Raw genomic sequence first — 22169 nt, 5'->3', positions numbered from 1 at the left:
TTACTTACCAAATTTCTCAGCGAGAGTCATCTCGTTAGTTTCCTCTTCACTATCGGATCTCGTATCGTCATCAACTATTGGTTCCTGAAATAAATGTAATGTACATAAGTATATATTGGAATTATTAATTATACATATGGTTCATGGTGTAAGTTTCTTTTCTTTCTACTTACTTCTTCATAATTTTCGTAGATGTTTTGGTGTGTTAGATCATTAACAAACTGGTGGCCACGAACTGTTATTAAGTAACAACAGCTTGGAGACGAAATTGCATGTCTAGCCCATGGATTTTCTCCTGGACTCCATCTTGCTACACCAAGTCCACAATGATAACAGATAGACATACGATCTCTTTCGTTATAGTAAAAGCCTGCATCGGCTAATAGTTCTTTACTCATAGATGTATCAGTAAATGTTGAGAATGAATTTAATCGGGATTGGTAAGTAATATAATCCAAATTTTGTGGTTTCTTAACTTTTTTTAGTCCCAAACGGCTAAGATCATATGCCGTCGGGTCTTCTGCATCTGTTACAAATCGATGGTCATTAAAATCAAAGGACTGCGAATATTCTAAACCATAACGACATAATATATTTCCATTTCTTCGTTCTGTCGGTTGAATTTCATCAGGGTGTGTACCAATTGGCACATTACCGCAATCTTCATTGCGGACAAACCTGCACTCTGGAGACCATATCTCGTGAACTTGCATGGGAGTACGACCCTCTAACCAGTGACTTACCACCACTCGACACACAAAACATTTGACTCTATCCATTTTGCCTGTATAATAGAATCCTGCTGCTGCAAGACTGGCAGGGTCAACGAGAGGTACAAGCCAGTTTCGAAAACTCCAAAGTCTTGCTGCTTCAAAACGAAAATCACCATGATGTTTTCGAATGCCACGCGACGTCGATGGAACCGACGACACTGGATTAATCATTGGTTCCGGCATCCGGTACCGGTATCGGTACCGGTGCCAACGATTGGTATATGCCGGTATCGGTATCTGAATCACATCAGACGAAATTGAATCGTCTGACGATTCTTCGTGTTCTGGAGATTCTTCGTATTGTGGTAGCACAGGTTGGATGTTAGATATATGCAACATCTTGTCCTTATTGTCACTTGTAGAGTTTTCACACCTATTTAAAGGAAAAAAAAAAAACCGAAAAAGAAAGAAATTAAAATACCTAGTAATTGTAACAAGCCGATATTATCGAAGTAATCTCAGTTCCGTGTGTTTTAGCGCAAAAGTTAAAAATTGTCTTTGAAGAATTACAGCGATTTTAATTGATATTTGAAGCGTTTGAAGGATCCCGAAACTTTCTGTACAATCTACATAAATTCTTTCGCTACGATATTTTGACTTACAAATCGTAAAACGTTTTTAATTAATTTATTTTCGAGAAATATTATACGTGTACAGTTGATCAAACAGAAGTATATTATAGACAAAACTTACGAATATGAGATGTTTAGGTATCGCTACAACAGCTCACCAACTCTTCAAATGGAATCTTGACAAGGATTTAATATCCTGTACTTGTATATTTTTTATTGTTAAATTTACAAAAACTGCACTATCGTACGAACCAATCACACAAACTATTCCACTCTTACAGTAATACCGAACTTTGAATCCTAAAACTTTGAATCCTTGCTGCTAGTACCTGCCTATTTTATATTACTATCCCTACCACATTACTCCTTCATCCCACCATAAGGCACTGTGCCGAGTGCACAAGTTGTCGACCAATCAAATGTCACTGATGCTCCGCCCCTCACCGTACCGCCCCTTATGTACCGTGTTGTATGTACCGTATTGCCTGTATATAAAATAATAAAATTATTTTTACAAATAAGTACACAAGTTTTTCAATATGTGAAACATCAGGCTTTCTGCAGGAAAATTCAACCGTTTCTAACGTTTTATAAATTAATTTTCAGATAAAGTTCTCTCGCGATGCGAATAATAAGACGCCGTAGCATTATCTTATATTATATTTTATCTATCAAAGCACATCACTTGTCACTTTTCGCAAATGTTCCTTACGTTTGCCAACGATATACCATATATTTAGTTTGCCAGTAAAATTGTTAATTGCGTATGCACTAGATGATAATAAAAACGAAGATTGAAGCTATTACTTAAAGCAATACACTTTGCATGAAAAGCAATTAAATCTTGAAAAATATTGAAAGAAACGTTGTCGTTTGTCAAATGCGAAAAAAAGTATCGACAAAGTAAAACCATTAAAATTGTCGATGCCTCTGATTTGTTACTAACAATCCTGAAATTGCTAAAATGAGTGATCATTCTCATTATTGAATGTCTAGTGTTTATATTCGTGTTCAATGTAGCGACGTATCTACGGTATCCGATTTCGCTTGCTTTTTCTTTAATTTTCTTTATTTTTCTCTAGCATTTTGCATTTTATGCGTCTTAGGCACCAAAGATTCTTAGGGCCACAAGTGAACGTTCTAAATTTTCCATTTTTGTTGTATCTTGCTGTACGTTTCTATTTATTAAGAAAATAGCAAGTAGAATTTCAAAAGAAAAATCTTTCTATTTATAACGGCATTATGATAACGGATGCGTTTCTTATTGGCTTTATCTCTCCTGAGAAAATTCACCTATTATTCTAAACATTCTATGTTTGTATGGAACCTTCAATAGCCTAAATGAGTTTTCCTTCAATACAATCGAGTATCGTTTATTGTCAAGTATCGGTATGGTCGATTCATTAAAGGCGAGCTATGCAATTCCACGTCTGCGTTAGGTGGAACGTTCATCCCGTGACCGTGGCTACGTACGGCGACCGGTTGTCTCCTCGAGCCCAACCTCATTCTCTCAAATTTCGAATAACTGTGTTTGGGTTGTTTCGTAATTGCTAAAGCATTCGTGTTTTTCCGAGTGATTCCAACAGGGGGTCCCGTTGTCCTCTCATCTCCGACATATGAATATATATAAGTGCCAAAGACTATATATGATTGCGATATATATATATAGCGGCGGTGTGATCCGAGCGCGGTGGCGGTCGTCTCCCCGAGAGGACAAGGAATTTATCCAAGGGCAGTTAATCTCATTTGAAAATTCATACTGCATACATCGCGAGCCCTGACGAATAAAATCGCTAGTCTAACGAATATGGAAAAATATCGAAAGTCGAGTCGAATTTCTATAAATCATTAACTATATCTATCACGAAACAATTTGTGACCCTTCTGATATTATTTAATTTATTGTTAAAAATACATGCTATATTAACCTGTTAACACAGTGTTAACCACTCCTGTTATCTTAATCGAAACAAAGGGACCGATTATTTCGCAGCGTCGATTATACGAATCGTAGCGAGAATTTACGCCTCTCGCTGACGCGTTTTCCTCCCGATCGCGTTTCTCCGCGAACGGTCGTAACAAACTTGTTTTGTTTCTCTACCACTTTGTTACATCGCCCTTCTATATTTTCACGAGCTTTTGTGACAACAAAAAATAAACACATAACCGACCAGTTCGTTCAATAGATACACAGACACGCAACGTATCCGAACGCTCGTTTGCAGATTTTTTTTTTTTTTTTTTTTTTTTGTCGTCATATCAAAGTAATGATGCGCATGTATGTAGCGGTGATTCGCAACAATGATGCACGACGATGATACGCGGTGATAAACAACAAACGGATACGCATCTCTGGAAGAAGACATTTTTATAATTTCACAAGTATCATTTTGCAATGAAAATAGACTTATGACCGCAAACGAATTCGGAGAAGAATGTTTCCTGTGGCGGAAACCCGAGTTGAAGCTCTGTATTGAGAAACGGAACTGTAGAGCACTGTGACCATGCGGAAGAAATTTCTTTATTCAGAAATATTAGAAATTAGAACTTCCAATGATTTCTATCCTGTATGATAATGTATTGATGGATGGATTTATTACAATGGATTAAACAAAAAACGATGATTATTCAACGTGAACTTAACGCAATAGTGTGTATTACAACTCTTGACTTTTGACTCTCCGACGGCTAACTGAACATCAACGGCTGCGGTGCCGAAATATATTAATGGCCATTAGGGCTATTGAAGATTTCCGACCCTTTCGGCTTGTCGGAATTTGCGCTTTATCGTCGACATTGTTTGTATGTCGGGACATAAATTACAAGGGATTACACTAAATAGGGCTTTGATTGATCTTGGCAGGAAAAATTTTGCAAAGGGCCAAATCTACGTCGCTCTTCATTTAGCGCCGAACAATATTCTGAATAAACCGCATGACAAACGAGCACTTGCATAAATGCAAAAGTTACGATGATACTTTTCGCAAAGAAACAGCTGAGGTCCATTTCTTATGAACAATATGCAACGAAACGACTTCCAGAAACAATTTCGTAAAAAGGCTGCCCATTTTCATCGGTTCCATCGATTAGTTTGTGGAGAAACGATGAAATACAACGAAAAAGACAGGTATGACAATGATAAGTATGCGGAGCATTGGAGAAAAGGATTGGTTTGAATGGAACGATTTGACTAGTTTGCGTGATTGAAAACGAAATGAAACGAAGAATTGGTTTCAATCGAAAGATTTGACTGGTCAACGTGATTAAAAACGAAACGGATGGACCGTCAACGGGTCGTGTACCATTGCGTGCTTCCTATTCCATTGCTGAATTTTAGATTTTTGAACACGTAGTGGTGTAAACTATCGAGATAATCGATTATCTCGCGAAGCGGCGAAACTTGCCGAAGTTGACCGATGTGCAGCCGACGGTTCGAGATCGTTGATAAACAGATGCATCGCATCTTAACTAATGTTTGCGTCTAAATATGTAAATCGACGTTGCGTTACATTGTATTCGAGGAGCTAAGGAGAGAAAAGATAAGAGTAAATGCGGGACAAAGGACAGAGAAATACGAGGAGAAAATCAGGAAAATGCAACGAGGTGAGATTAGTAAAAAAATATCCGAGAGAAAAGGATTTATAAGAGGAAGAATAGAGTTTCGGTAAAGAAAGATTAGAGTATATACAAAGAGTAGCATAGTAAAACAATGATGGAAAATATATGCAACAAAAAGGTGCAGGTCAGTATCATATTGAAAACAGAACATTATGGTAATCAAAGATAAAGGCAATTTAATAAAATATAAGGCTCAAGGTATAATAGTAGGTATGAAGATATATAATTACTATATACTATATTATAGGTTACTAGAGTATTTGTCAGCAAGGACAAGCAAAAGTAGCCAAAAGCTAATTATTAGAGCAAAATATTAGAAGAATCCAGAAAGCAATAACATACGGGTTAGAGGAGCTCATTAATTATTAATACAGCTGATTGCGTTTTCTCCCTTTAAGCGAAGTTTTTTGTATCCAGTGTCAAGAGCTCTTTTGACAAAACGCTTTGATTCTAGTAGACTACAATTTTTCAACAATTCTATTTTCATTGCAACGACTTCTTTTACAGTTATGTTGTAATATTTGTTCTATCTGAAGGAACAAAAACGTGAGGATTTTCGTGAATAATTTATGATATACGGTCACACCGACCCTGCTATGGATTACAGAATTCTAATAAGAGTCAATGAAAATAAAAGAGAGAGACAGAGAGAGAGAGAGAGAGAGAGAGAACAACATTCGATGTATCCGTTTCTATTTCTAATGGATATATATTTATTATTTTGATTAGGAAAGTTACATTTTGATAGGAGAAGAAAAGAGCAGAAGAACTTGTTTCGTAGTTGTAGTCATAGTTGTATACACAGATCTGAAAAGTCCTGTGAAGAAAATCAATTTTAATAAACAGTAATAGCAGTTATAGGGAATAATTTATTTCTCAAAGTATAATAATAATATATATTTTCTCAAAGTACAAAAATATAAAAGTTTCGTATCGCTTCGAAATTGATGAAAATATTTTGTTAGAGGTCTTGAAATTTCTCTATGTAGTAGACAATAGAGGCTCGCCGCATGTTAGTCATGAAGAGGTTTCCTTCAAGACATACGGACAGAAACGGCAGGAAAATAAAATTACCTGCTCATTCGCCGCATTTGGAAAACATATTTTTCCACTCGATTGTATTGAAGAAAAACTCATTTAGGCTATTGAAGGTTCCATACAAACATAGAATGTTTAGAATAATAGGTGAATTTCTCAGGAGAGATAAAGCCAATAAGAAACGCATCCGTTATTATAATACCGTTATAAATAGAAAGATTTTCCTTTTGAAATTCTACTTGCTATTTTCTTAATAAATAGAAACGTACAGCAAGATACAACAAAAATGGAAAATTTAGAACGTTCACTTGTGGCCTTAAGAATCTTTGTTGCCTAAGACGCATGAAATGCAAAATGCTAGAGAAAAATAAAGAAAATTAAAGAAAAAGCAAGCGAAATCGGATACCGTAGATACGTCGCTACATTGAACACGAATATAAACGCTAGACATTCAATAATGAGAATGATCACTCATTTTAGCAATTTCAGGATTGTTAGTAACAAATCAGAGGCATCGACAATTTTAATGGTTTTACTTTGTCGATACTTTTTTTCGCATTTGACAAACGACAACGTTTCTTTCAATATTTTTCAAGATTTAATTGCTTTTCATGCAAAGTGTATTGCTTTAAGTAATAGCTTCAATCTTCGTTTTTATTATCATCTAGTGCATACGCAATTAACAATTTAAGTGCCACACAAAATATAAGGTATATTGTTGACAAACGTAAGGAACATTTGCGAAAAGTAACAAGTGACATGATATGATAGATAAAATATAATATAAGATAATGCTACGGCGTCTTATTATTCGCATCGCGAGAGAACTTTATCTGAAAATTAATTTATAAAACGTTAGAAACGGTTAAATTTTCCTGCAGAAAGCCTGATGTTTCACATATTGAAAAAATTGTGTACTTATTTGTAAAAATAATTTTATTATTTTATATACAGGCAATGATAATACAGGACGGTACATAAGGATCGGTACGGTAAGGGGTGGAGCATCAGTGACATTTGATTGGACGACAACTTGCGCACTCGGCACAGTGCCTTATGGTGGGATGAAGGAGTAATGTGGTAGGGATAGTAATATAAAATAGGCACGTACTAGCAGCAAGGATTCAAAGTTTTTGGATTCAAAGTTCGGTATTACTGTAAGAGTGGAATAGTTTGTGTGATTGGTTCGTACGATAGTGCAGTTTTAGTAAATTTAACAATATAAAATATACAAGTACAGGATATTAAATCTTTGTCAAGATTCCATTTGAAGAGTTGGTGAGCTGTTGTAGCGATACCTAAACATCTCATATTCGTAAGTTTTGTCTGTAATATATTTCTGTTTGATCAACTGTACACGTATAATATTTCTCGAAAATAAATTAACTAAAAACGTTTTACCATTTGTAAGTCAAAATATCGTAGCGAAAGAATTTATGTAGATTGTACAGAAAGTTTCGGGATCCTTCAAACGCTTCAAATATCAAATATCAAATATTAAAATCGCTGTAATTCTTCAAAGACAATTTTTAACTTTTGCGCTAAAACACACGGAACTGAGATTACTTCGATAATATCGGCTTGTTACAATTACTAGATATTTTAATTTCTTTCTTTTTCTCTTTTTTTTTTTTTTTCCTTTAAATAGGTGTGAAAACTCTACAAGTGACAATAAGGACAAGTTGTTTCATATATCTAACATCCAACCTGTGCTACCAGAATACGAAGAATCGTCAGACCATTCAATTTCGTCTGATATGATTCAGATACCGATACCGGCATATACCAATCGTTGGCACCGGTACCGACACCGGTACCGGATGCCGGAACCAATGATTAATCCAGTGTCGTCGGTTCCATCCACGTCGCTTCACGCTCAAGAACGATATGATCTACGTTTTGAAGCAGCAAGACGCTCGACTTTTCTATACTGGCCTCGATCCTTTTCCATTCCTCCTGCCACACTTGCAGCAGCAGGATTCTTTTATACAGGCATATCGGATACTGTCAAATGTTTTGCGTGTGCATTGGAGATAAGTAACTGGTCAAACGGTCGTACTCCCATGCAACTTCACGAGATATATTGTCCATGGTGCAGATTTGTCTGCAATGAAGATTGCGGTAATGTGCCAATTGGTACACATCCTGATGAAATTCTACCGACAGAACGAAGAAATGGAAATATAATATGTCGTTATGGTTTAGAATATTCGCAGTCCTTTGATTTTAATGACCATCGATTTGTAACAGATGCAGAAGACCCGACGGCATATGATCTTAGCCGTTTGGGACTAAAAAAAGTTAAGAAACCAAAATATTTGGATTATATTACTTACCAATCCCGATTAAATTCATTCTCAACATTTTCTGATACATCTATGAGTAAAGAACTATTAGCCGATGCAGGCTTTTACTATAACGAAAGAGATCGTATGTCTATCTGTTATCATTGTGGACTTGGTGTAGGAAGATGGTTTCCAGGAGAAAATCCATGGGCTAGACATGCAATTTCGTCTCCAAGCTGTTGTTACTTAATAACAGTTCGTGGCCACCAGTTTGTTAATGATCTAACACACCAAAACATCTACGAAAATTATGAAGAAGTAAGTAGAAAGAAAAGAAACTTACACCATGAACCATATGTATAATTAATAATTCCAATATATACTTATGTACATTACATTTATTTCAGGAACCAATAGTTGATGACGATACGAGATCCGATAGTGAAGAGGAAACTAACGAGATGACTCTCGCTGAGAAATTTGGTAAGTAATAAAAATAAAATCACAAATTCTTTAATTTGTGTGAAAACTGTACACGTATAATAAATTTTATTATATATTATATTTAAATATACTGTTTACTATTTTAGCTGCTCTGGAGCAAAAAAATAAAAAATTGAAAGATACTCGATCGTGTAAAGTTTGCACGGAACGAGATGGAACAATTATATTCCTACCCTGTGGACATTTAGTAACATGCTGGTATTGCTCGCGTGCTTTTGCACGATGCATAATTTGCAAAACAGAAATTAAAGCCCTAACTCACATATATTTGCCATAATACATGCACATCTATATATATAATTATGTACATATATAAATTAGTTTATACCTATCTTTTATATGAATATACTTTATAATGTTTTAAAAATGACGTACACACATTAAAATGTGTGACACTACGTACGGTTAAATTAAGTGTATATGTATGTATCAGGAAATGAGAAAATATTTTACTTTTAGTACTATTTCTACAGTAATTTGTAAATAGAAACATAATATTAAACTAATCAAATACATTTTTTACTTTTTCAAGTGTTACTTAATTAAACATTAATTTGAATTATTTATCTTATCTGAATAAAGTTAACTTTTCTTTTAGTAATCTAACTGATTGTTCCCTGTTTTATTGCCCTTATTGTTAGTAAAACGAAACTGTTGGTAATAGAAAAAGTGTCGTCTTTTTACTTAACAAGATTTTAAATTTCTTTTAAATATGAAAAGATTAGATGTCTCACATGCAAGTTTAATTTTAACATAATTGAGAATAAAGCTTCTTCTTAAAAGTCATATTTAAAATTTTACTACAACTTTTAGAATTTTAAATGTTGGCTATTCATTCGAAAATACGTTTTTGAAAAATTGTTAGTATAAATTGGATCTACAAGAACATCAAATAATTAAGAATAGCAAGCAATTATATATAATGGATGCTTGTAATCTTATGAATAAAAAAAAAGAACAGTCGGTTCTGTACGCTTTATTTCCGGAAAAGAGTAACCTATGTTGTGCAATTTGCGAAATTGATTTTGTTGAAGTTCACGATCCATCGGCAAAATCACATTTTTATTGGCAAACAATGAAATGCCGGTAAGTCAAGGGCAAATTCTGCGAATCAAAAACTTTGTATTCCATAATATTATACTTAATGATTTTAATGATCTTAATGATCCTTATATTTTACTACCAATAGAATTTTACATTATTTATTCATTTAATATCGGACGTTATTGCTTCACCAGTAATGGCTACAGAAAGATATATATTTGTTATAACGCATAAACAATTTTCTGAAACTGGTAGATTGGACAAAATTTTGAGAAATTTTCAACTAGTCGTATATTCACGATACAAATCTTTGTTGACTCTAAATATATTATTTCCATGATAAACTGGTTTTTATTTCTGTCAGTATCAAGGATTAAGATCAGTTGCTACAAAAGTTGATAAAAGTTGTCTTAGGTATACGATACAAACTAAGATAGCTCCTTTGTGCAATAAAGTTGATGATTACTTTGTTGAAGGAACAAAATTTTTACAACTTTATAGAAGCAACTAGAGCATTAAAATTAGATATACTTATAGGAGGGGGTAATAGAAAATCTAATTTTGTTCTTCGTATAACTAATATTAAAATAATGTGAGAAATATTAACATTAAAAAGTTTTTAGAAAGGAAAATGTATTTGCAACTTTATGCAGAAATACTTAAAATTCCATATGTAAGACTTGAAGACTGTCTTTCACCATCTATTATATCACATTTTTTAGCAGACCGTAAAGATTTATCTCGTTATAATCTTCCATTTGTACATGTGTTACCAAGGTAACAGTAAGGTATTTCATTTAGTGCAATATATATGTATATTTGGTTGAAAATAAAATTTTTTTTATTTTCTGTAGTGCAAAAAAAAAAAAGGCAAACTATTATCTGTATCTAAAGATCTTGCAGCAAAATGTGCTTTCAAAGATTGTGACCAATTACGTAGACACTGGAAAAATATGGTATGAACGACAATATCTATGTTTATTCATCTTGCAATTTCCCTTCAAATATTATTTATGTATATTAATATGTATAACGTTTTAGTATGGATATTATTTTCCAAAAAATAAAGATGGAATTTTATTTTATGAAATTAAATTTTCAATTTCCAAATCCAAAGTTTTTACATATCCTCGAATGTGTGTAGCAACTAGTCCATTAGAAATTATTCCACATAGAGAAAAAGAATCTAGAATTACACACTTTTTATCTGATATGCTTATGAAATTACCTGGAGTTTGCGGTAAACGGCTACAGATATCCAAAGATACTCCATTTGATACTACGGTGAGTTACACAGAATATTTAATAATTTCTATTCAATAGTCGTAAATAAAATCTATTCTCCATTATAAACAGAAACTTTTAAGTATAAAATCAAGTAACGCATCACCAAAGGACAGAGGATTGATATTTAAATCTTGTGGCCGAATGGACTGCAAACGATGCAGCTAAATTGAAATATCCTAGTTACTTTGTATATATTTCCATTGCCAATTGCTAGCATTGATGATAATAATACCCTCTTTTTCTTGGATCTTAGCTTTCACATTCTCTATTGTGTCAGAAGCTTCAACTTCAAGATTAATAGTTTTCCCTGTTAAGGTCTTAACGAAGATCTGCATGTTGCTAGATCTGGGAAACTGTACAAAAAGACAAAAAGATTATATTAATGTACGATATCGTGAAAAAATGTGCAGTGGTAGTAAATAAACTAAAATAAACATTTTCTAAGCAATATCGGTATATTTTTTCAATTTTTAATTTAAAAAAACATTTTTTATCATTTTCTAAAAACAGAATGACGGCGTCACAGAGTATAGTTTAGTTGAAAACTCGTCTAATACCTTTTTACATAAATATGGAAGAAACAGCTGTTATACTTACATTTCCTGAAATAATTTATAGAATAGGGTAGACAGTTGCAACACAAGTCCATTTAAATTTGTTTGATAAGCAAATATAGAAAAGCTTTCGATGGGTAATTCACAGTAAAGAATGTCAAATAATGTACAACATTAACAAAGAAAGTTATTATATAGAAATATTATATTATTGTTGCATAGAAAATCATTGAAAAATGTTCAGAGTAATCCTTTTATATCAATTAATAATAAACCTTTGAATTTTTCGATATACGACTCTTTCAATCGCAAGTTGTTTCCTTGGATGTTATCGTTTTTCAGATGCTGTTTAAAGCTGTTATTACATTGGTTTTGCTTTTGATATTTAATTGATTCATACAGATTAATTAGTTTTGTATGCTGTGTATTTGACCACATTGCACAGCCATTTACGAGACATTGGATACGCAGATAAAAACAAACGTGACGGACGTGACGGCGGGATGAACGTTTCACCTAACACAGACGTGAAATTGCCTTTAATGAATCGGCCGATACTTGAAAGTACCGATACTTGACAATAAACACCCTAACGGCCCCGTAGTTATCCAAATAAGGGTGGTCGCCCAGAGGTTGATGCATCATAAACATCGTATGTCGAGGTAGTCTGAGGAGCCGCTGTAAATCTTAGAATCAAGTTAACTAATATCCCGTAGATTAGCAGGCGGCCTTTGTTCTATCAGCCCGTATACCTGTCACCCGTCATACTCGATTGCATTGAAGAAAAACTCATTTAGGCTATTGAAGGTTTCATACAAACATAGAATGTTTAGAATAATAGGTGAATTTTCTCAGGAGAGATAAAGCCAATAAGAAACGCCTCCGTTATCATAATACCGTTATAAATAGAAAGATTTTCCTTTTGAAATTCTACTTGCTATTTTCTTAATAAATAGAAACGTACAGCAAGATACAACAAAAATGGAAAATTTAGAACGTTCACTTGTGGCCCTAAGAATCTTTGTTGCCTAAGACGCATGAAATGCAAAATGCTAGAGAAAAATAAAGAAAATTAAAGAAAAAGCAAGCGAAATCGGATACCGTAGATACGTCGCTACATTGAACACGAATATAAACGCTAGACATTCAATAATGAGAATGATCACTCATTTTAGCAATTTCAGGATTGTTAGTAACAAATCAGAGGCATCGACAATTTTAATGGTTTTACTTTGTCGATACTTTTTTTCGCATTTGACAAACGACAACGTTTCTTTCAATATTTTTCAAGATTTAATTGCTTTTCATGCGAAGTGTATTGCTTTAAGTAATAGCTTCAATCTTCGTTTTTATTATCATCTAGTGCATACGCAATTAACAATTTTACTGGCAAACTAAATATATGGTATATCGTTGGCAAACGTAAGGAACATTTGCGAAAAGTGACAAGTGATGTGCTTTGATAGATAAAATATAATATAAGATAATGCTACGGCGTCTTATTATTCGCATCGCGAGAGAACTTTATCTGAAAATTAATTTATAAAACGTTAGAAACGGTTAAATTTTCCTGCAGAAAGCCTGATGTTTCACATATTGAAAAAATTGTGTACTTATTTGTAAAAATAATTTTATTATTTTATATACAGGCAATGATAATACAGGACGGTACATAAGGATCGGTACGGTAAGGGGTGGAGCATCAGTGACATTTGATTGGTCGACAACTTGCGCACTCGGCACAGTGCCTTATGGTGGGATGAAGGAGTAATGTGGTAGGGATAGTAATATAAAATAGGCACGTACTAGCAGCAAGGATTCAAAGTTTTTGGATTCAAAGTTCGGTATTACTGTAAGAGTGGAATAGTTTGTGTGGTTCGTTAGTACGGCGTCGTCAATATCAGAAATGTTTCCGTTTCCGGTGCTATCGATTGATCGAATGTCGTCGGTTCCATCGACGTTTTTTCACACTCAAGAACAATATGATCTACGTTTTGAAGCAGCAAGACGCTCGACTTTTCTATACTGGCCTCGATCTTTTTCCATTCCTCCTGCCACACTTGCAGCAGAAGGATTCTTTTATACAGGCATATCGGATACTGTCAAATGTTTTGCGTGTGCAGTGGAGATAAGTGACTGGTCAAACGGTCGTACTCCCATGCAACTTCACGAGATATATTGTCCATCGTGCAGATTTGTCTGCAATGAAGATTGCGGTAATGTGCCAATCGAAGGACGTAGCCGTTTGAGACCAAACTGTATTACGAAACTAAAAAATTTGAAATATGCTAATTACGAATGCAGATTAGATTCATTCGCAACATTTCCTAATACACATATGAGTAGAGAACAATTAGCCGATGCAGGCTTTTACTACGACGGAAGAAATGATATGGCCATCTGTCATCATTGTAGCATTGGTATAGAAAATTGGAATCCAGGAGAAGATCCATGGGTTCGACATGCAATTTCATCTCCTGCATGTTGTTATATAATCGAAGCACGGGGCTGTGAATACATTAATAATGTAACAGGCCAAGATCTCTATTCAAATTCTATTCAAGTAAGTAGAAAGAAAAGAAACTTACACCATGAATCATATGTATAATTAATAATTCCAATATATACTTATGTACATTATATTTATTACAGGAAGCAACAGAAACTACAGATGAGAATCATGAGGGATCCGACAGTGTAAATGAAACAAACGAGATGACTCTCGTTGAGAAAATTGGTAAGTAATAAAAATAAAAACACAGATAGATCATACATTCTTTAATTTGTATGAAATCCGTATACGTATAATAAATTTGTATTATATATTATATTTAAATATACCGTTTACTATTTTAGCTGCTCTGGAGAAAGAAAATCAAGAATTACAGGATGCTCGATCGTGTATAGTTTGCACGGAACGAGAAGCGACAAATGCATTCCTACCTTGTGGACATCTGGCAACATGTAATTTCTGCTCTTCAAATTTCGATCGATGTATAGTTTGCCGAAAAGAAGTCAATGCTGTAGTTCGTGTCGTTTTTGCTTAATCCATGCACATCCATATATATATAATTATGTACATATATAAATTAGCATGTTCATATCTCTAATATGAATATATTTTATAGTTGTTATCAAATTAAAATGTGTTATAATATGCAAATAGAAACAATAATGTTAATAAAGTTAACTTTTTTTTTTTTTTTTTAGTAATCTAACTAATTGTTCCTTGTTTTATTCCCCTTATTGTTAGTAAAATGAAACTGTATTATATATATATATTTCAAATCATAAAAATCATAGCTTACTTTTTCTTTTATTATACTTTCATTGCTTATGCTTCGCTTATAATCTTCTCTGTTTAAAAATAGCTACCAGAAGAAAAAGATCAAAGGCAAAAACATTTGACGCAAAAGGAGAAACTATCAAAAGCTAAATCTGATATAGGTAGCAGCTCATTTTTATCCAGTATACACATATTTATGTTTCTAAATTCTGTATGATTATGTTAAAATTACATATAATTATTCTATAATTTATTAAATAGGATCAAAACAATGTTGCGGAAACAATTGCTAAAATATATCAGTTAGATCAAATGAAGAATAGTGAATCGAGTGATTGTCTAAATGTGCGTTCAATTCCGCATGATCCTAAAGCAAAAAAAAGAAAGTGTACTTAATAATAAAGTATTATCGCACATCAAGAATACAGCAATTGTACAGGCAATATGTAAATGTATGTAAATGTATCTTTATAAGTAAAAATAGAAATGTACCATATGTGTTTTTAAGTGTACTATGTTAGTATAAGAAATAATACTAATGTGCTATAACATAACATATTATATTTTTAAATTTATACATTAAATCAGCTTTAGTATATAACAAATAAAATAATAACATATAGTTAGATATAACTAATAAAAGGTTATAAATTCCTTTTGTGTCGCTGATTTTTTATGATCTATTTACCACTTGTAATATAGCTTTTCTGTCAGCTTCATTTTTTATACCAATTTCAATTAAATCTTCATTAGTTATAAGTCATAAACAAATCAAAGTCAACCTAAAATAAATTTACAATATTAATTTATAATAAAATTTTATACATACATACATACATACATATCGTTGGTGTATTTTCCCTCAATACATTTTCATCGTTCATAGTTGGAGGAACATTTTGTTGGCGCAATGGATTAAATTCAAGCACATATTCAACACAAGTATCAAGATCTTCTCTGTCTATACTTTAATATTTAAATCTTGTGACCGAATGGACTGTAATCTTTGCAGACAGTACAGTTAAATTAAAATATCCTAGTTATTTGTATATGTTTCTATTGCGAATTGCTAGCATTGATGGTAATAATAATATCTTCTTTTTCTTGGATCTTAGCTTTCACATTCTCTATTCTGCCAGAAGCTTCAACTTCAAGAGTAATAGTTTTCCCTCTTAAGGTCTTAACGAAGATCTGCATGTTGCTAGATCTGGGGGACTGTAGGAAAAGACAAAAAGATTCTGTTAATGTACAATATCGTGAAAAAATATGCAGTGGTAGTAAATCCAAAAATAAACATTTTCTAAGCAATAGCTGTAAATTTTGTTAAATTTTTAATTTATAAAAACATCATTATAATCAGCTGAAATTTTGTTAAAAAAAAAAAAAATGATGGCGTCACAGAGTATGGGTTACTTGAAAACTTATCCAATACATTTTTACATAAATATGGAAGAAACAGCTGTTATACTTACATTTCCTGAAATAATTTATAGAATAGGGTAGACAGTTGCAACACAAGTCCATTTAAATTTGTTTGATAAGCAAATATAGAAAAGCTTTCGATGGGTAATTCACAGTAAAGAATGTCAAATAATGTACAACATTAACAAAGAAAGTTATTATATAGAAATATTATATTATTGTTGCATAGAAAATCATTGAAAAATGTTCAGAGTAATCCTTTTATATCAATTAATAATAAACCTTTGAATTTTTCGATATACGACTCTTTCAATCGCAAGTTGTTTCCTTGGATGTTATCGTTTTTCAGATGCTGTTTAAAGCTGTTATTACATTGGTTTTGCTTTTGATATTTAATTGATTCATACAGATTAATTAGTTTTGTATGCTGTGTATTTGACCACATTGCACAGCCATTTACGAGACATTGGATACGCAGATAAAAACAAACGTGACGGACGTGACGGCGGGATGAACGTTTCACCTAACACAGACGTGAAATTGCCTTTAATGAATCGGCCGATACTTGAAAGTACCGATACTTGACAATAAACACCCTAACGGCCCCGTAGTTATCCAAATAAGGGTGGTCGCCCAGAGGTTGATGCATCATAAACATCGTATGTCGAGGTAGTCTGAGGAGCCGCTGTAAATCTTAGAATCAAGTTAACTAATATCCCGTAGATTAGCAGGCGGCCTTTGTTCTATCAGCCCGTATACCTGTCACCCGTCATACTCGATTGCATTGAAGAAAAACTCATTTAGGCTATTGAAGGTTTCATACAAACATAGAATGTTTAGAATAATAGGTGAATTTTCTCAGGAGAGATAAAGCCAATAAGAAACGCCTCCGTTATCATAATACCGTTATAAATAGAAAGATTTTCCTTTTGAAATTCTACTTGCTATTTTCTTAATAAATAGAAACGTACAGCAAGATACAACAAAAATGGAAAATTTAGAACGTTCACTTGTGGCCCTAAGAATCTTTGTTGCCTAAGACGCATGAAATGCAAAATGCTAGAGAAAAATAAAGAAAATTAAAGAAAAAGCAAGCGAAATCGGATACCGTAGATACGTCGCTACATTGAACACGAATATAAACGCTAGACATTCAATAATGAGAATGATCACTCATTTTAGCAATTTCAGGATTGTTAGTAACAAATCAGAGGCATCGACAATTTTAATGGTTTTACTTTGTCGATACTTTTTTTCGCATTTGACAAACGACAACGTTTCTTTCAATATTTTTCAAGATTTAATTGCTTTTCATGCAAAGTGTATTGCTTTAAGTAATAGCTTCAATCTTCGTTTTTATTATCATCTAGTGCATACGCAATTAACAATTTTACTGGCAAACTAAATATATGGTATATCGTTGGCAAACGTAAGGAACATTTGCGAAAAGTGACAAGTGATGTGCTTTGATAGATAAAATATAATATAAGATAATGCTACGGCGTCTTATTATTCGCATCGCGAGAGAACTTTATCTGAAAATTAATTTATAAAACGTTAGAAACGGTTAAATTTTCCTGCAGAAAGCCTGATGTTTCACATATTGAAAAAATTGTGTACTTATTTGTAAAAATAATTTTATTATTTTATATACAGGTAATGATAATACAGGACGGTACATAAGGAGCGGTACGGTAAGGGGTGGAGCATCAGTGAAATTTGATTGGTCGACAACTTGCGCACTCGGCACAGTGCCTTATGGTGGGATGAAGGAGTAATGTGGTAGGGATAGTAATATAAAATAGACACGCACTAGCAGCAAGGATTCAAAGTTTTAGGATTCAAATTTCAGTATTACTGTAAGAGTGGAATAGTTTGTGTGATTGGTTCGTACGATAGTGCAGTTTTAGTAAATTTAACAATATAAAATATACAAGTACAGGATATTAAATCTTTGTGAAGATTCCATTTGAAGAGTTGGTGAGCTGTTGTAGCGATACCTAAACATCTCATATTCGTAAGTTTTGTCTGTAATATATTTCTGTTTGATCAACTGTACACGTATAATATTTCTCGAAAATAAATTAACTAAAAACGTTTTACCATTTGTAAGTCAAAATATCGTAGCGAAAGAATTTATGTAGATTGTACAGAAAGTTTCGGGATCCTTCAAACGCTTCAAATATCAATTAAAATCGCTGTAATTCTTCAAAGACAATTTTTAACTTTTGCGCTAAAACACACGGAACTGAGATTACTTCGATAATATCGGCTTGTTACAATTACTAGGTATTTTAATTTCTTTCTTTTTCGGTTTTTTTTTTTCCCCCTTTAAATAGGTGTGAAAACTCTACAAGTGACAATAAGGACAAGATGTTGCATATATCTAACATCCAACCTGTGCTACCACAATACGAAGAATCTCCAGAACACGAAGAATCGTCAGACGATTCAATTTCGTCTGATGTGATTCAGATACCGATACCGGCATATACCAATCGTTGGCACCGGTACCGACACCGGTACCGGATGCCGGAACCAATGATTAATCCAGTGTCGTCGGTTCCATCGACGTCGCGTGGCATTCGAAAACATCATGGTGATTTTCGTTTTGAAGCAGCAAGACTTTGGAGTTTTCGAAACTGGCTTGTACCTCTCGTTGACCCTGCCAGTCTTGCAGCAGCAGGATTCTATTATACAGGCAAAATGGATAGAGTCAAATGTTTTGTGTGTCGAGTGGTGGTAAGTCACTGGTTAGAGGGTCGTACTCCCATGCAAGTTCACGAGATATGGTCTCCAGAGTGCAGATTTGTCCGCAATGAAGATTGCGGTAATGTGCCAATTGGTACACACCCTGATGAAATTCAACCGACAGAACGAAGAAATGGAAATATATTATGTCGTTACGGTTTAGAATATTCGCAGTCCTTTGATTTTAATGACCATCGATTTGTAACAGATGCAGAAGACCCGACGGCATATGATCTTAGCCGTTTGGGACTAAAAAAAGTTAAGAAACCAAAACATTTGGATTATATTACTTACCAATCCCGATTAAATTCATTCTCAACATTTACTGATACATCTATGAATAAAGAACTATTAGCCGATGCAGGCTTTTACTATAACGAAAGAGATCGTATGTCTATCTGTTATCATTGTGGACTTGGTGTAGTAAGTTGGAGTCCAGGAGAAAATCCATGGGATAGACATGCAATTTGGTCTTCAAGCTGTTGTTACTTGATAACAGTTCGTGGCCACCAGTTTGTTAATGATCTAAGACAGCAAAACATCTACGAAAATTATGAAGAAGTAAGTAGAAAGAAAAGAAACTTACACCATGAACCATATGTATAATTAATAATTCCAATATATACTTATGTACATTACATTTATTTCAGGAACCAATTGTTGATGACGATACGAGATCCGATAGTGAAGAGGAAACTAACGAGATGACTCTCGTTGAGAAATTTGGTAAGTAATAAAAATAAAATCACAAATTCTTTAATTTGTGTGAAAACTGTACACGTATAATAAATTTTATTATATATTATATTTAAATATACTGTTTACTATTTTAGCTGCTCTGGAGCAAAAAAATAAAAAATTGAAAGATACTCGATCGTGTAAAGTTTGCACGGAACGAGATGGAACAATTATATTCCTACCCTGTGGACATTTAGTAACATGCTGGTATTGCTCGCGTGCTTTTGCACGATGCATAATTTGCAAAACAGAAATTAAAGCCCTAACTCACATATATTTGCCATAATACATGCACATCTATATATATAATTATGTACATATATAAATTAGCATGTTCATATCTCTAATATGAACATATTTTATAGTTGTTATCAAATTAAAATGTGTTATAATATGCAAATAGAAACAATAATGTTAATAAAGTTAACTTTTTTTTTTTGTTTTTAGTAATCTAACTAATTGTTCCTTGTTTTATTCCCCTTATTGTTAGTAAAATGAAACTGTATTATACATATATATTTCAAATCATAAAAATCATAGCTTACTTTTTCTTTTATTATACTTTCATTGCTTATGCTTCGCTTATAATCTTCTCTGTTTAAAAATAGCTACCAGAAGAAAAGGATCATTATAAATCATTATAATTCTTAATTTTAATTATCTTCGTTTAAGGTTATAAACTAACAAACGAAAGATATGTCGTCAAAAGCAACAGAGTATTGGAAAGGAAAAGAGTGAGAAGATATTACAATTATATTGCATTAAAGAAACATGATTAAATGTTGTGCAATTTGGTTATAGGCTATTGGTTGTTCAGGATATTCAGGAATTATATCTCATGACTTTGGTAGACGATCCTACACCTTCATATCGGTGGAGATTTATTAATGAAAGATACCGTATAATAGAATTTCAAAGCCAAACTTTTTGTACTGCATCGTGTAATGGATATCTAATGAATCGCGTAATATCTGCAAGGAACCATGGGTCGCAAATGAATCGTTCTTTCAGAATATGATCTTAAAGTTCCATTGGCTCTTATTGAAATCTATCTATTGAAATTACATTAGAAAATGTTTACATTTCCCAGTTAGATAAAAACTAAGTAATGCCATATTAATGAACGAACAGAAAGCTATTCCTTTGAATATATGATAATCTACGCTAAATAGAATGAAGCATCTAACTTTATCATTTCAAACATCATTACAAAATGATTTACTTTATGGAAAAATCTTTCGCATAAAAATTGAATAGCGTTGAAGAGAATACGATTTGGTATGTGGAACTGCAGAAACGTTAACTACTCTTCGATTTCGATGTTTTCGAATATGTTGTAGAAATCGATATTTCAAATAAGCTTTTCCTATATAAGAAGTGAATTCGCTTAGTTTCCGGGATATTCGCGAAAAACTACCGACATCGCTACAGTGAATTCTGCATCTGCAGTTGTGCAACTGTGACAGCGTATGCGTTAGTTTGGTTACCGATTGCCGGTCACTTATCTTCTCTTTGGAAACGAGGGTAGGGCGGCTTCGTAGCCTAGAGGCTTCGTGCACAACGTACACATGCGAGGCTGCAAGAGTCCGTTATAACCGGTAACTTATAACTCGATTAAAAGTAAATATCATCAATGTATTGGGTTCAAATATTAAATAATTAAATAATTGTTAATGTACAAAAGGTAAGTGACCGACGACTGGCAACCAGACCGACGCATACGCCGCTCTCGCAGATGAACAACTATAAGCAGAAGTACAGTATAATCGAGCCGGTAGTTTCTTACCAATATATTGAAAATTAAACAAGTTCAATCTTTATATACAGTATAGTAAATAGGTAAAAGTTGTTTAAAATATTTCTGCAACATATCCAAAAATCATAGAAATCCGAGGGTAGATAACGTTTCTACAGTTTCACCCTATATACCGTTATATATTGCATACAATATTATACGTATATAACAATAATAATAATATTATAAGGTAATAGTTAATATTAATAAGTTAATATTATAAGTTAATACAGTAGATAAGTAAATAAATAAATAAATAATCTTCAGTAAGGATTTCTGATGTTCTATCATCGACGTTCGGTCGCGCACGGCTATTTCGCACGCGATCGTAGCACGTATATATATATATGTATGTGTTCCATATACTTTGCAGTCGCAGAGTCGTGTCTTAACTTCGCGGTTGCGCGCGTTTGGTCGCGAATGGGAACAAGAATAAAGAGTAGACTTCGTTTAAAGAATCTTGCTACGGCGTGGGGAAAGCAGTGATGCCTTTTAGTAAGCA

At 33.2% G+C, this 22169-nt stretch overlaps 4 protein-coding genes and 1 long non-coding RNA gene across 5 annotated transcripts; 3 read left to right on the top strand and 2 right to left on the bottom strand.

Moving 5' to 3' along the window:
- On the bottom strand, positions 1–1112 carry LOC139997281 (E3 ubiquitin-protein ligase XIAP-like). Its single transcript, XM_072021603.1, has 2 exons — positions 174–1112; positions 1–84 (listed from the first exon to the last, which is right to left on the bottom strand). Exons 1-2 carry the CDS (start codon positions 1110–1112, stop codon positions 1–3), a joined length of 1023 nt encoding a protein of 340 aa, XP_071877704.1.
- A 6709-nt stretch (positions 1113–7821) lies between these two features.
- Positions 7822–8777, top strand: LOC139997280 (E3 ubiquitin-protein ligase XIAP-like). Its single transcript, XM_072021601.1, has 2 exons — positions 7822–8604; positions 8694–8777. Exons 1-2 carry the CDS (start codon positions 7822–7824, stop codon positions 8775–8777), a joined length of 867 nt encoding a protein of 288 aa, XP_071877702.1.
- Positions 8778–13614: 4837 nt separating this feature from the next.
- Positions 13615–15357, top strand: LOC139997279 (E3 ubiquitin-protein ligase XIAP-like). The gene is made up of 3 exons (XM_072021600.1): positions 13615–14238; positions 14328–14372; positions 15223–15357. The coding sequence occupies exons 1-3, from the start codon at positions 13615–13617 to the stop codon at positions 15355–15357; spliced, it is 804 nt and encodes a 267-aa protein (XP_071877701.1).
- Positions 15358–15502: 145 nt separating this feature from the next.
- LOC139997274 (uncharacterized) lies at positions 15503–16877 on the bottom strand. The gene is made up of 3 exons (XR_011802688.1): positions 16434–16877; positions 15803–16176; positions 15503–15743 (listed from the first exon to the last, which is right to left on the bottom strand). It is a non-coding gene; the product is annotated as an uncharacterized lncRNA (long non-coding RNA).
- A 1879-nt stretch (positions 16878–18756) lies between these two features.
- LOC139997285 (baculoviral IAP repeat-containing protein 7-B-like) lies at positions 18757–20760 on the top strand. Its single transcript, XM_072021607.1, has 4 exons — positions 18757–19695; positions 19785–19860; positions 20545–20606; positions 20674–20760. The coding sequence occupies exons 1-4, from the start codon at positions 18757–18759 to the stop codon at positions 20758–20760; spliced, it is 1164 nt and encodes a 387-aa protein (XP_071877708.1).
- Positions 20761–22169: the final 1409 nt, after the last annotated feature.

The sequence above is a fragment of the Bombus fervidus genome, unplaced genomic scaffold (assembly GCF_041682495.2).
Source record: "Bombus fervidus isolate BK054 unplaced genomic scaffold, iyBomFerv1 scaffold0048, whole genome shotgun sequence".
Classification (NCBI taxonomy): domain Eukaryota; kingdom Metazoa; phylum Arthropoda; class Insecta; order Hymenoptera; family Apidae; genus Bombus; species Bombus fervidus.
This window is presented reverse-complemented; position numbering and strand designations above follow the sequence as displayed.

Coding starts and splice junctions, on each gene's coding strand:
- LOC139997281 (XM_072021603.1), bottom strand. CDS start 1,112: ATGTTGCATATATCTAACATCCAACCTGTGCTACCACAATACGAAGAA. Junction 85..173: donor TCTACGAAAATTATGAAGAA/GTAAGTAGAAAG, acceptor CATTTATTTCAG/GAACCAATAGTTGATGACGA.
- LOC139997280 (XM_072021601.1), top strand. CDS start 7,822: ATGCCGGAACCAATGATTAATCCAGTGTCGTCGGTTCCATCCACGTCG. Junction 8,605..8,693: donor TCTACGAAAATTATGAAGAA/GTAAGTAGAAAG, acceptor CATTTATTTCAG/GAACCAATAGTTGATGACGA.
- LOC139997279 (XM_072021600.1), top strand. CDS start 13,615: ATGTCGTCGGTTCCATCGACGTTTTTTCACACTCAAGAACAATATGAT. Junction 14,239..14,327: donor TCTATTCAAATTCTATTCAA/GTAAGTAGAAAG, acceptor TATTTATTACAG/GAAGCAACAGAAACTACAGA. Junction 14,373..15,222: donor ATCATGAGGGATCCGACAGT/GTAAATGAAACA, acceptor TTTATTAAATAG/GATCAAAACAATGTTGCGGA.
- LOC139997285 (XM_072021607.1), top strand. CDS start 18,757: ATGTTGCATATATCTAACATCCAACCTGTGCTACCACAATACGAAGAA. Junction 19,696..19,784: donor TCTACGAAAATTATGAAGAA/GTAAGTAGAAAG, acceptor CATTTATTTCAG/GAACCAATTGTTGATGACGA. Junction 20,607..20,673: donor GAGTATTGGAAAGGAAAAGA/GTGAGAAGATAT, acceptor ATTTGGTTATAG/GCTATTGGTTGTTCAGGATA.